The 13882-nt window shown below is 35.0% G+C and overlaps 1 protein-coding gene across 1 annotated transcript; it reads left to right on the forward strand.

The window, feature by feature from the left end:
- The first annotated feature begins 3182 nt into the window (after window positions 1–3182).
- On the forward strand, window positions 3183–12961 carry LOC110719174 (50S ribosomal protein L15, chloroplastic). The gene is made up of 3 exons (XM_021898079.1): window positions 3183–3678; window positions 9313–9464; window positions 12559–12961. Exons 1-3 carry the CDS (start codon window positions 3240–3242, stop codon window positions 12775–12777), a joined length of 810 nt encoding a protein of 269 aa, XP_021753771.1. The 5' UTR covers window positions 3183–3239; the 3' UTR covers window positions 12778–12961.
- The last annotated feature ends 921 nt before the right edge of the window (window positions 12962–13882 follow it).

Raw genomic sequence — 13882 nt, forward strand, 5'->3', positions numbered from 1 at the left:
CATGTTGATCTAATGCTTGCTCGTTTCTGATGGCGTTCCTCTTGTTCGTCTCGAAGGATGGCCCTTCGCTCTTCTTCTTTGCTTCATCTTCCTAAAGGCTTGGGCGGACTAGGGCTCTGCAGTTTACAAATCTTTAATTCTTCCCTGCTTGCCAAGCAGAGTTGGCGTTTATATCAGCATATTAATCTCCTGGTTTCGCGTGTGTTATTATCAAAGTATTCCTCCCTTCAACCTTTGCAGCCTAATCGGATTTCATGGCCTTCATGGGTTATCGAGGTCTTTTGACTGGTATATCCACCCTAGCTCAGGGGATTGCGTGGAAAGGAAGTTCAAGGACTCAGGTTCGTCTTCTCGAGAATATTTGGGCCACGGGGGGGCATGTCTCCTTCAAATCCGGTCTAAGTGAGCTGGATGTTCCAACTAATAATGTTTCTTCTATTACTGATCCGCGTTCATACGCGTGGGATACTTCGAAGGTCCATCGATTTTTCGACAATATTACGTCTTCGAGTATTTTGTTTATTGGAAATTTGCACTTGACGGTCAGTTTTCCACTAAATCGGCTTATGCATTGCTAATTCGCCAGTCTATGGCGTCAGTGGCTAGTGATCCGGTACTGCCTTCGTGGTGGAAATGCTTTTGGGGAATGCCAATTATGTCCAAATTGAGGGTGTTTTGCTGGAAATTGCTTCATGATGCTTTACCTCTTTCTGGTACTTTGCATTCCCAAGGATTTCCTATTAACCTCGTTTTTGTTCTTTGTCATGATAACTTGGAAGCGACTTGACATTTATTTCGGAATCGTTCGTTTGTTTCTCATCTCTTGATCACTGACCCCTTGTGTAGACACCTAAAAAAGTCTCCCCAAAACCAAACCCGATGATGAACAACCTTTCATGGCCATTATTGGTCAGGTTGAGTATTTAATCCCGAGAGTGCTTAAAATTCATATTCGATCAAACTCTATTCATAAAATCAGTCCTAATGTTAGTCAAAGCATAGTCCAATTTATTTTTTGGCCTAAGCCTTTTTTATTCATTTCATATTATTTATTATTTTAGCCTAATTAATAAATAATAAACCTAAATAGCCCGAAATTATGAAACGACACTTAAAAATGTAGAGCGTAATTAGGATTAAAATGAATTTGGACGTAAAAGTTGAAAAAAGTCCACCGTGTCACGGCATATGTGCCGCGCCACGGTGGAATTACCCTCGTTGCGGCAAAGTTTCCGTGTCACGGTACACACCGCGACACGGGAATCCCGTGTTTTCTCCGTGTGAGCCTAAACGCGCTTTATCCTTTTTAGGGCTGCTGATTTCCCGCGTCACACCTAATTTTCCCGTGTCACACCAAATTTTGCCGTGTCGCGACATTTATTTTTAGGGTTTTATCTTTTTAGGTTCCGTGTGTTCCTTTGCTCACTTCCTCTATAAATACCCCCTCATTTCTGCAGTTCGGGGCATTTATTAATTCACTCTTCTCTCTTCTATGCTCTAGCCTAAACACTAGCCTACCTTATTCACTTAAAATACTTCCTTTAAGCACTATATTGTTGGATTATGGTTAAATTGCTTCCAATATTAATGTTTATTATGTTGTTATTATGATCACCATATTGCATGTTTAAAGGGAATATGTAATTGAAAATCACGCCTAATAAGATAATTTGGACGATCGGTTTAGGTTCCTTTTTAATCTTATTGTTACATCAAGTGATTACTAATATTTTAGAATTATGTGTTGCATTAATATTCAACCAATTTAGCCAAATAATAGTTTGGAGCGAATTTGAATATTTTGTTTGCATGCCTTTGAAATCGCATGAATCACTTTTCACTATAAGAATCGAATAGAGGCCAATACAGGCAAATGTGACTCCATGACTCACTTCGTACCATCATCCCCGACCCTCCTTTCATAGTTTTGAAAAATATGGAGTTAGTAATCTCATGGATTACGAATGGGGTGTAACCTTCACGGGTCAATCAGTGTTGCCTTTCGTTGTCCCTTAACAGTGGTTGCCTTAAATGATCCGTGAACGGTTTACAAGTTCCTTAAAAAGCTCCCTACTTTCCTTGTCCCTAATCGTATATGTTAATTCCCGCTTCCTATGAGTGCCAAGCATATTCACACATGCTTTAACGTAGGCGCACTTCGAACGACGCCTACACCTTGGGACTCCAGAGTACTTTAATTGCACACTCATTTACTCATTGGTTCACAAAAGCTAATTTCTGGTTATGGGAAGTCTCAAAATTGGCATAGTCTAGCCACTTTGGTCTCTCTCTTGTGGGCTATTTTGCTTACTCATAATCAAATTGTGTTTAGACAAGCGGTCTGGTCTCCTACTCTAGTCATTCATATTTCTACAAAATGGGTTTCGCGTAGTTCGGAGGCTATACGCTTTCTAGCTCTATTTCGTCCTTCTGGAGACGTCAACTTCCTTGTCCTCCTCCTGCTACATCTGAGTGTTTACACGGATCGAATTCCAGTATTGCATATTGTTGTATAATCTTTGATGGTGCTTAGAATATTCATGATCAGAGTGCAGGGCAGGTTGGATATTTAGAGAGGAGCTTTCCCCTACAGTTTTGGGTGGGTGCGCTCGAGCCTGTCGGACTTCGTCGGCTTTACATTCGGAATTACAAGCTTGCCTATGGGCTCTCCAAGCTGCTAGATGAAAAGGTTTTTTAAGTCCTCTACTTTATACGGACAACACAATTTTGGTTTCCATGTTATGTCGTTCGTGTTCGGATGATATTTCTTGTGCTTGGTTGTCGAGAGCTATCAGAGATATTCTATTACATTTTGATTCTTGTTGGATTTGTAAGGTTCTTCGTCTCTGGGTTGCTCCAACTCACTGGTTAGTTGTTCGTGCTCGCCAACGCCGTTTTCTTTTATGGTTATTTTGATTTTTGTTTGTTTTTGCTATGTTGTGTTGCGTTTTCTTGCTTAAGTTTTCTCAGATATTGTACTTCTGTTTCGTTATATGAAATCTTTGTCCAACAAAAAAAAAAAAAAAAAAAAAAAAAAAAAAAAAATCCTACCAACCCTCAATTCTATTTATGGGCCCAAAAAATTGTAATAGAAAACCTTACACACACAACATTCATTTTCGGATTTCAACCCATTTTTAAATTTAGCCCAAAAATACTTTAAAAAGAAGGAACCTCTAAATTCTGCAATCTCCATTATCCTATCCGTTAAACTCCACTCCCTCAAACTCACTTCTCCAATGGCTTCTCTCCTTTCTCTCTCCTCTGCTCCTCCTTCAACTGTAAATTCCAACAACTACCCATCTTCCAATTTCAAAGGAAACATCAACAATTTCAGAACAAACCCATTTAATTTCACTAACCTCAAACTCAATTTGAGGACCATAATCAAAGAAAAACCTCTTGTTGTTGTTGCTGCTTCTTCTTCTTCAAATGTGGTTCTGAGTAGTGGGTCGGGTTCTGAGACCCGGTTCAGGCTAGATAACCTCGGACCGCAACCGGGTTCGAGGAAGAAGGCGAAAAGAAAGGGAAGAGGTCATGCTGCTGGTCAAGGTGGCAGTTGTGGGTTCGGAATGCGAGGTCAGAAATCGAGGTCTGGTCCTGGTGTTATGAAGGGTTTTGAAGGTGGTCAGATGCCCCTTTATCGTCGAATTCCTAAATTGCGTGGTATTGCTGGAGGTAATCATTTTTGTCTAATTTTTTGGATTAGTTTTATCCTCTAATTTATGTATATTTCTAGTTCATTTGATTATTTTTGTTAATATTGAAGTTCATGTGATTGTTTTTGCTTGGTTGTTGATGTGAATTGATGGATTTTATGAAGCAGCTTTAATGTGGGATTCGAATTAGAATGTTGCTAAATGAGGGATATGTGTATGATATAATACTTGGAAACCGGAATCGAGATTGGAGAGATGTGGATGTGTAATGGTCTAATGGAATGTGTAATGTGTAATGTGATTGAGATGTTTAATTTAGCTGTATTGTGGTATGAGGGCAATGAGGTTGAAAAGTTGAAATTAGGATTTACGGTGTGTTTGGATTGAAGGAAATGGAGGGAAAGGAAGGGAAGAGAAGTGGAGGGAAAGGAAGGGAAGAGAAATGGAGAGATGGAGTATCTTTCATTTGGATAGCAAATGAGGAAGGGAGAGAATTGGAGGGGAGAGAAATGGAAGGATTAAATTGTAGAAAATTAATCCCTCCAACAATGGAGAGATTTGGAAGGAAAACTCACCATTCTTCCCTCCCCTCCCTTTCCCTCCCCTCCTCTTCTCCTCCCTCCCTCCCCTCCTCTTCTCCTCCCTCCCCTTCCTTTATCCAAACAAACTGTTAGGAATGATGGGTTTTCCTTCCCCTTTCTTTATCCAAACAAACTGTTAGGAATGATGGGTTGTGTAATGAAGATATGATTGTTATCCAACATGTTAAGGCCTTGTTTTGTAAAGAGTTTTTTGGAAAGCTTTTAGCTTATTGATCCCTATTTGAAGTAAGGTTCAAGGTTTAACAGTGGCAAAGTGATTGGTTTGTGAGGGGTACTGGGGTAGGGTAAGACCTAAGAAAACATGGAGGGTGATTGAGAATGATATGAATGTCATGGGGATTGAGGAAAATATGGCATTGGATAGGCAGATTGGAGGGAGAGAACCTATATCGAGGATGTGTCGTGACTTTAAATATATGTATATGTATACTTTATTTCTTTTACCTAAACTCATTGTGTTTTGTAAAATCTATTTATTTCCTTAGGGTTTTTACTCGCATGTTTTTCCTCTCTCTTTAATCTCCCCTTAGCCTTCTTTTATAATACTTTCTTAAAATTTATTTTTATATCCTCTTTTGTGGGTTTCACTTTACATTACCTACATTGTTTGCTGACTATGTTTTTCCTCGTATTTCATCCACTTTCAATTTAGTACTTTTCTTCTTTTGTTCATTTTTCACGGATGGTTCTTGTCAAATAAGTTGGATGATACTTAAGCCTAGAAGATAGCATATAATATGATCATTGGTTTTCAATATTCAAGTTTATGGTGTTTATTCCTTCTAGGGGGAAAAAAATCCTACTTTGTGGTACATTTACCAAACCATGAAGATAACCCCAACCTCCACATACTTTGAATTCCTAAATTATGTGTTATTGGCATTGCTGGAGGTAATTATCATTACTAAGTATTCTGACAACTATATGGATTTATTTCTTTGATTTTTTTAGATTTCAAATTCATTTGGTTATTTTTTGTAAGAGTTCATGTGATTACTTTTGCTTTGGTGTAATTGTAAATTTAAGGATTTTGTGAATTTAGATTTTTAGTTACTTTAATGCTCTAATGGAGCAGCTCTGAGGTGGGATTCAAAATTTCAAATTACAATATCCTTAAATAAGCGATAAATGTATATAATACTCAGTACTTGGAATTGAGATTGGAGAGATGTGGATTGGTATGTAGTGGACAATATACTGAATGAATGATGGCTTGTGTAATGAAGATTGATTCTTATCCAATGTGCTGAATGTGCATAATCTATGTTGGTGATCAATTGACTCTTTATGCCCTTGATAATGCAACTCCAGCCCCCCGTATATCCCAAGTGCTTAATTTTCTTATAAATATTTATTATCACTCAATACCATTTTTGAGGTGGTATTGAGTGCTAATGGATACTACTTTTGTGGAGCTTGTCATTTCACACTTCTGACCATCAAATATCTTTGGAAAATATACATTAAGATGGATTCAACATCATTTAACATACTAATATTTGCTTTTGTATATTGGCAAAATAAGATGGTCAAATTGAAATGTGTGAATAAGGCAAAAAGTCAAAACGTTGTGTGTAAATTGTCACGAAGGGAGTGTCTAATTATTTATATGGAAAAAGATCCATGGAGTGGAGAAACATTTTTTTCGTGGACATTGGCATGAGCTTCCTTTGTAAAACTACATGCAAACTCATTTTTAGTTTGTCATGGGTCAATAATGCATTCTTAATTTCATACAAATCTCTGGGGCTAATTTAAATTGTTCTTGTAGTTTTCATACTCTTATTTGAGAGTTCAAAGTTATTTATTTTCCAAATATACCCACCTTGGACAAGTCTCCTTTAGTCATTTCTAGACTTTGTAGTTTGATTGTCTGACACCCTTTGTATTTATTCATGTTTTTTTTTTTTTTTTTTTTTTTTTCAATAAACTTTAATCCAATGAGGAGAGGATTTTGAGGAAAACTATTGTTCAGGAAATCCTTAGGGTACTGCCTTGCAATAATAGTATGCTTCATTTCAAGTGAAATTTTTCAAATTTGTCTTTTCTAAGAAGATGGAAATATTTTTGCAGAATTGAACATCTAGTTTTATAATTTTGAACCAGACATATACAAGTCTTATGTGAACTTAGGCTAACAAAAAGCATGTAGGAATGTGCAGCCGAATGAATAAAATGATACTGAGGCCTGGAAGATAACCTATAAGATGATTATGGTCTCCTATGTTCAGGCTTATGGTGCTTTCTGAATTTGTATCCTACTATGTGTTTCCATTTACCACATCATGAAGGCACAATCCAAGCATCCAGCCCCACTTTCCTCTACTACATGATAGAAGAACCTATCCAAGAAGCTCTTAAAGAGCCTTAACAAAGAACTCATTGTAGAAACATACATAATACTTTCTCCGTTCTTTATTTACTTCAATAATTGGGATTATACGCATCCCAAGACATTAACTATCTTATTTATATCTTCAAATATGTGTAAGTAAGAGTTATAAAAAATTTGATACTATGAAATTATATGTCAAGACGAATTTAACAAGACTCCACTATTTTTTTTCCTTACGTAAAAATTCACAATAGATAATCACATGGTATCGTGTGAACACTGTAAAATTCAATTGTTGCAATGATTAAAGAACGGGGGAGGTATGATATATGTATAGAGAATTAACCTATGGCTATGGTACTTAGTAAAACAATAGTTAGTTTAACATCAAATGTCTTATGATTCATCATCACCTAGTTATTGCTCGGAATTTGAGCAAGGGGAGTGTTGATGTATAGATGATATTTGAGAAACACGATTTAAAAGAATAAGGTAGCCCAATCAAAATTGGAACACTAAGTCACAACTGTTGAGAGCATTCCCACCAATGAGCAAAAATTGGTTTTCTCATTCTCTCTCTACCCACTTTCTCTCTCTTTCAACCCATGAGCATTTTTGTGATTATATTTTTATCCCACCAATGATCAAAAAAAAAATTCTTCCCCATTCTCTCTCTAGTACATCTTCTCTCTTACTTTTACTAATACCCTTTTATATTTCTCTCTACTATATTATTTTTAATTCTTTTTTTTACTTGTATTGTGGACCCCACATGATTACTATTCATCTTAAAAAATGCTCATCCTATGAGCAATTTTCATTTTGCTCATGAGCATTTTTCAATATGCTCATTGATGGGGAACATCTTCTACCATTTTTGCTCACCATTTTTGCTCATGAGCAAAAAAATGCTCATTGATGGGGATGCTCTGACAATGTTATTGTGGAAACATATAACATTTAACTAGTTTGAATATGCCTGCATGCATCTGCTTTTCACGTTCATAGCTGGCATGTATCCGCTTCAATGAATAAAATGGCTCAAGGTGCACTCAGGCGAGATCCCTTTGCTCTGTTTTAGTGCCTCATTGTGCCTTGGTGTGCCTCATTAAAGTGAGGACACTTAAGAAAGTTAAAACTTTGGTGAAAAGTTGAAATATTCATGAGTAAGGAGTATTTACTCAAACAAGTTGTTTATGCTATAATTGGTTATTTTCTGGGAGCATAAACCTCTTATTGTGAGTGTAATTTCCTATTTATATTACCCATGATTTTTGTGATTAGGTAACAGAAATCACCACAACTCGTTTGACAAAGATTTTGCAATGATTTATCTGTTGAAGAATTGGGTGAACAACTAAAATGGAGCATATTCCCTCTCTTTTCCAACACACTATTAATATCTTTAATTCTTGACATTGTAAAACTATAAGAAATGGATATTAAAAGTATATACATTGAGACGATTCAAACAAGATCCCACTTGACTATGTTTTATCGTAGTTACAAATCGCAAAAAGTAGTCAAAGTGTAGTTTGTGCATAGTGTAAATGTCAAATGGTGTTAACTAAAAAGAACAGAGGAAGTAGTACATTAATGTCCTTTGTGAATCAGTGACTTCAGTTCCAACAATGAATCACATGTGTATTGCCTCTCATTGAGTTCAGCTCCAACATTGACTTTTGTGATTTCTGATCCATATTGTCTTCAATCCCAACGATGAATTAGTGTCTTCAGTTTCAACAAATCCCCACTCTTACTTCCAGAGTTCCAGATATACCTAAATCGTACATAGAGTTTCTTTTAGAAAACATACAGAACCATTAGCTTCACCTTTGCTGCTAGTCAATCCAGTATAACGCTCGATTTCTAGCTTCTTGTTCATCTCCAAGCTTTCTTGCTCTCCTAGATAAGCTATCAATCGATTCAGCTTCAAAGATTTTCTGATAGCCTTCAGCAAATGCTGAATTTATCCACCTACATATGTAGTCTTTTATTCTCCATTTTAAATTTCTAAATTTGTAGCGTGAGGATTCTCACAATGAAAAATGATGATTAAGCTAGATAACTAGACGTTCATGTTATGGTGTTAGTGGACCTAATTTTAGGTTGCTCTAGATAAAATGATGGCCATGCATTCATTAAAACAATTTTTTTTTTTTACTTGTGTAAAATAATTTGTTTATGCAACATAAGTTCCGTGATTTACTGTGTAATTGTGTAACCCTGCAACTCATATATATAATAAACAATATCGTCACACAATTACATTTATAACCTTAGGGTTACACACTTACACCATTAGATGGCTTGTGTTTGGCTTTTTACTATAAGTGATTATCGTTGAACTGCTGTATGCTTGGAGAAAGGAATTGCTTGTTCACTATAGTCTTTATTTGTATACTACTTCAAAAGATTATTTTCAAGTTGAGATCATTCAAATTGAATATTGTCTATCAGTTGCTGTGAAAGAAGTGCATTCAATGGATAGTTACTGTATTCTTGTTAATTAACTTAGTTGATCTTTTTTGAATTCTTATCCTCTACTCTTATCATAAACCTTTGATGGCTTTCTATTTTCTGGTTCTTGATCTTATTCTCTTGATCTATATTACGATGTTCTTTTCAGAGCTCTATTACTCAATGTTTCAACCTGTTTTGAGGGTGAATTTTTTTTAAGTTAGCCATGTACATTAATGGCACTGTCTTTCAACAGGAATGCGTGCTGGGTTGCCTAAGTATGTGCCTGTAAATTTGAGAGACATAGAGGTGGCTGGATTCAAGGAAGGTGAAGAAGTATCAATAGAGTCCTTGAAGGAGAAGGGTATAATCAATCCATCAGGAAGAGAAAGAAGGCTGCCATTGAAGGTAAGGGTATATTATATGCTGAGAACTGAAGAAAGAGTTATTATTATTTCCAACTGCTGGTCTTATTTAGAGAATTAGAGATGAGATGACACTTCAATACCTCCATGTGACTTGTAAGTTGTGAACCATGTTTGATCATATAATGTTAGATCATAGTTTGCCAAAATGATAACTACCTTGGGTCCATGCCCTCCATGGTAACACTTCTTATCCTTATCCCTCAAGGTATCATGTTAGTACTGTCCCCATATCATTAGTATTCTGACATTGTAGAAGTTTAGAACTATGGAATTTTTATTCGTAGTACCCATGGAACACTTTTTATTGGCGTTTTGTGCTTTTGCCCCTTAGTTGTTATGCCGAGCTATTTAATGTTTTGGATATTACTAGTCTTGATCATCCAGTGTGGGGTTGACCTCAATACATATATATAACCAAGCTTGACTCCAGCAGTTTGCTAGTAAAACATAAGCCTTCTAGTCAATCGGCCATCTATCTTCCTTTGGTCTATAGTTGCTTCATTTTGGAAAATTATAATTTGCCTTGTGTCTTATGTTTAAAGAAGGATTGATAAGTCTAGATCTGGTGTAATCAATATACAATACTTAAACTGACATCCTGGTGCAATATTTTCCCTACAAAACTATCCTCCCTATTTCTTGCCAAAAACATTTTAGAGAATATTTATGTAACATTTTTTTTGATGCAATATTTGAATAATATGATCGATATGATTTGTTATCGATCTTTTTATATCTTCTATATATACACAATCAACTTTTTTTTTCTTTTTTTTTTTTGAAGAACTAAAATTTTATCCTAAATATGTTGTAATTCATATCTTTTCTTGTCAAAATCTTTTAAAAGAATATTTGTAAAATTTCCATGATTTTTTTTTTTGGGGTAATTATGCTTTTTTATTTAATGAGATGCAATTTATATTGTGTTGGGAAAAATAAACTAATTTTACTATTTTTCTTTTCCCCAAAAGATCGCAGGATTGTTGTGACTATCGAGCTAAACTCTCTTTCTTCTATATAATCTTATTTCATCCCCTATTTTTTTTTATTTTTTTTTTTTTTTTTTTTTTTTTTTTTTTTTTGTCTTCCTCTTTCTATGAACGATTGAATTGAGTTAATAATTGAAGTATAAAACATTACTCTATATTATTATTGTAGTAAGTTACATATTGATTTTAAACTATTCCAATGATATACAACTTTAATTTACGCAAATTTTTGTTGGTTAAAGCACTAGCCTAGTTAACTAATAAGCTCATGTGTTTTCTTTGCTAAGGTGTTTTCAGGACAAAAGAAAACACCTTTTTTTTAAACAGGCAAAAGAAAACACCTTAAGCGTATAAGACATTCTGAATCATTCTTATCTTTTTGTTTTATAATGTATCATAAATGATCGGTGGCTACAAAGATTTAGGGCTGAGCAATACTACCCGAAAACCTGATTCGTAACAGTTCCGAAAATTAGGGTCTCGATCCGATAACCATAACGGTTCGGGTACCCGTTCCAATAATTTGTTATCGGGTATCATTTTAAAATTAACTGTTACATGATCTGATCCGATAAGCATTTTTTTGTTTTTGTTTTCCTACTTAAATCTATTTTTCCAAAATCTAAACTCTAACCTTACTTCATAATCACTTTATAATATCAATGATTAGTAACACTATTAATAACTTGATCAAGATCATGTAATATTTTTGTTAATTAGTGTTAAATGATATCATAATAACTACATTATTAAGTTTAATTATCATTATTGGATATCTTATTGGGTACCCGATAACTGATCCAAAAATCCGATACCCGAAGTCCAGGTACACGAACTTATTGGTTCGGTTTATGTTAGTGATATTGTTATCGATTACCCGAACCATTAGTACTAGTACCTGTCCCATGCTCACCCCTAAATCTACTTCTATTACTATAAATACTCCTCGTATGAAGCGCAATTCAGTCTTTTTCATTATAATTTGGTAAAGACAAATCGACCTAATTACTTGTGTACTTGGCATTTATTCACAGATAGACTAGATACTCGGTAACAATGTGTTGCAGAGTTATCAGCACCAATGATTTAAAATAAGTTTGTTTTTGTATCTATAGACGAAATTTCTGTTATACTCTGTATAATCTGTAAGAGGTAGATGAAATGTGTGGTCATAAAATTACCTAGTAGAAGAGTTCTACCGAAGATGGTAGGACTAAGTTGTGAAGGTATATAGAGCAAACCTAGAACCAGCCTTTTAGGAACGGTAGCAGATACTTGCAGATCATTTGTACATCTTCTTACTCTCAGTCCCCCGCCATACATAAAAGGAATAACGTACAGAGACTCCAGATAACAGTTTTTCTTGAATTATGTGGGTAACACTGCCACTTGGGAACAGACTCTCACCTATATGAGCCTTTTGAATAATTCTCCAGATAACAATTCATCCTCAAATTCTTTTAGCATAAAATTTGCTATGATCCTCTCAGCTGAAATGTTGTAAACAGCAGCTGGATGTGGTAGTAGCAAGAATTACCCTCAAATCTCCTGAGACACCCTATTAACTTGTCATGCTGACTGGCCTAACCTGATGCAACCAATTACTTAATTTATAGTGTACTTTTGACCAATCAGTAGAAGACTTCGCAGGGGCCATTCAATTAGCAATTGCATTACAAACATTCTTACCTTTGTTAGCTAAGTCATGAACATACTCTCCCTTTCTAAGTGCACAATAAGCAAGTAGCTTCATTTTCTTAGTCTTTTGTATGAAGAATTTATCACTAGTATGCTTATGAGCTTGACTTGTCTATTTTTCTTGAGGACTGCTTGACATTTAGTAGTTATCTATGCTAGTACTGCTTTTATAGCTTCAGGCCTTCAGTGATGAAAACGAAAAATTATTCAGAATTATGCTCTTTTTGAACTTCTGTCCCTAGTTCTTATGGTTGTTCAACTGCTTCCCTCCTCTTTAATATGGGACTAACCAAATGATATAGTTTTTCTAATTAATGAACAGTCATCTATCTCATACTGTATCATGATTCTCTTTGGAACCTAATGTTTGTGTCGTCTTCTCTTCAGATTCTCGGTGAAGGAGAATTAAGCACAAAGCTGCAAATAAAGGCCCGTGCTTTCTCAGGTCAAGCAAAAGAAAAGCTTGAGGCTGCAGGCTGCTCTTTCACAGTACTACCTGGAAGAAAGAAGTACGTCAAGGAATCAGTAAGGAAAAACCTTGCTCGTGCTGATGAATACTTTGCAAAGAAACGAGCAGCAGCAGCCGGTGAAACTGAGTCTGCTTGATTTTGATATCAGTGAAGTTAAGATCTTCAAAGATGTTTGTAAAGTGTATTAATTCATTTTGCTCTTAGTGGTTTATTGTAGAGTTCAATTTCTTTTTCCCCGGGAATTCTAGTTTATGTTGTAATCATTGCTCTACAATTTGCTAATTCATCACTCAGTTGATTGATTTTGCCTTGTGATTAAATGTTTGACTGCATGGTCTTCTTGAGGGAAATGACTTTGGCACACCAAAAATGATTTTGGCACACCTCTATGTGAGATTATAATTTTCTATGCTCTTCTAACTTTGAGTGTGTCAAAATCAATTTCCTCTTCTTGAGTGTGTTTAGTCCAACTAACATAAAAAAGTTTCGTTTTCAGTTTCCAAAAAGTGTGACTATTGAATAATCTATGACTTCTTCTCTTCAGAATTTATCTATGGTAATCATACACACCCTTTGTTTTTAAATATTTGCTCAACTTTTTTTTTTCCAGCCGTTTTTAAAGGCTTGCTCTATTTCGTTATTTGGAAAGTTTTTACATTATTTAATTTATTTTTCTCACCTACTAGCCCAACATAAATCATATTTTATCAATTTCATATTCTCACCTCCAATTCTCTTAAGTACTTTTGCTTTTTACAATGTTTTATTCTTTTCCTACCTCACTACCTTCATATTTTATTACTTTTTCCAATCTTCCCTGAACTCCGCGCTTGGAGATATGGAGCAAGTATTAAAAAACGGAGGGAGTTCCATAATAAGTACTTCATAAAATACAACGTACGTACTTTGTAAGATTCTTTTATTTTTTATTTTATGTTTATAGTACTCTCTCCGTGTTTTAATACTAGTAAATGTTACACTTACCAAATCCAATCGTGTTTTAATAAGTGTTACACTTCCTTTTTTTAGCAAAAAAATATATTTAAATATTACTAGGGTAGCTAATGCGCTAGCCATATCTAGAAGCTCTTTTGGTCTAACCTTTAAATCACAAATTTAGTTGTTGGAAAAATTAATGAGAGAAAATATGTAAACTATGTATAGGGGTATAAATGTCCAAGACAACTAAGATTAATGAGAGCAAATAAGTGATACTACCTCCGTTACATATTATTTGCAAC

This window comes from Chenopodium quinoa, unplaced genomic scaffold, assembly GCF_001683475.1.
Source record: "Chenopodium quinoa cultivar QQ74 unplaced genomic scaffold, ASM168347v1, whole genome shotgun sequence".
NCBI lineage: Eukaryota > Viridiplantae > Streptophyta > Magnoliopsida > Caryophyllales > Amaranthaceae > Chenopodium > Chenopodium quinoa.

Excerpts from the sequence above, each read along its gene's own strand:
- LOC110719174 (XM_021898079.1), top strand. The coding sequence starts at position 3,240 with ATGGCTTCTCTCCTTTCTCTCTCCTCTGCTCCTCCTTCAACTGTAAAT. Across the intron at positions 3,679-9,312 it reads ATTGCGTGGTATTGCTGGAG|GAATGCGTGCTGGGTTGCCT; the intron begins GTAATCATTTTT and ends GTCTTTCAACAG. Across the intron at positions 9,465-12,558 it reads AAAGAAGGCTGCCATTGAAG|ATTCTCGGTGAAGGAGAATT; the intron begins GTAAGGGTATAT and ends TCTTCTCTTCAG.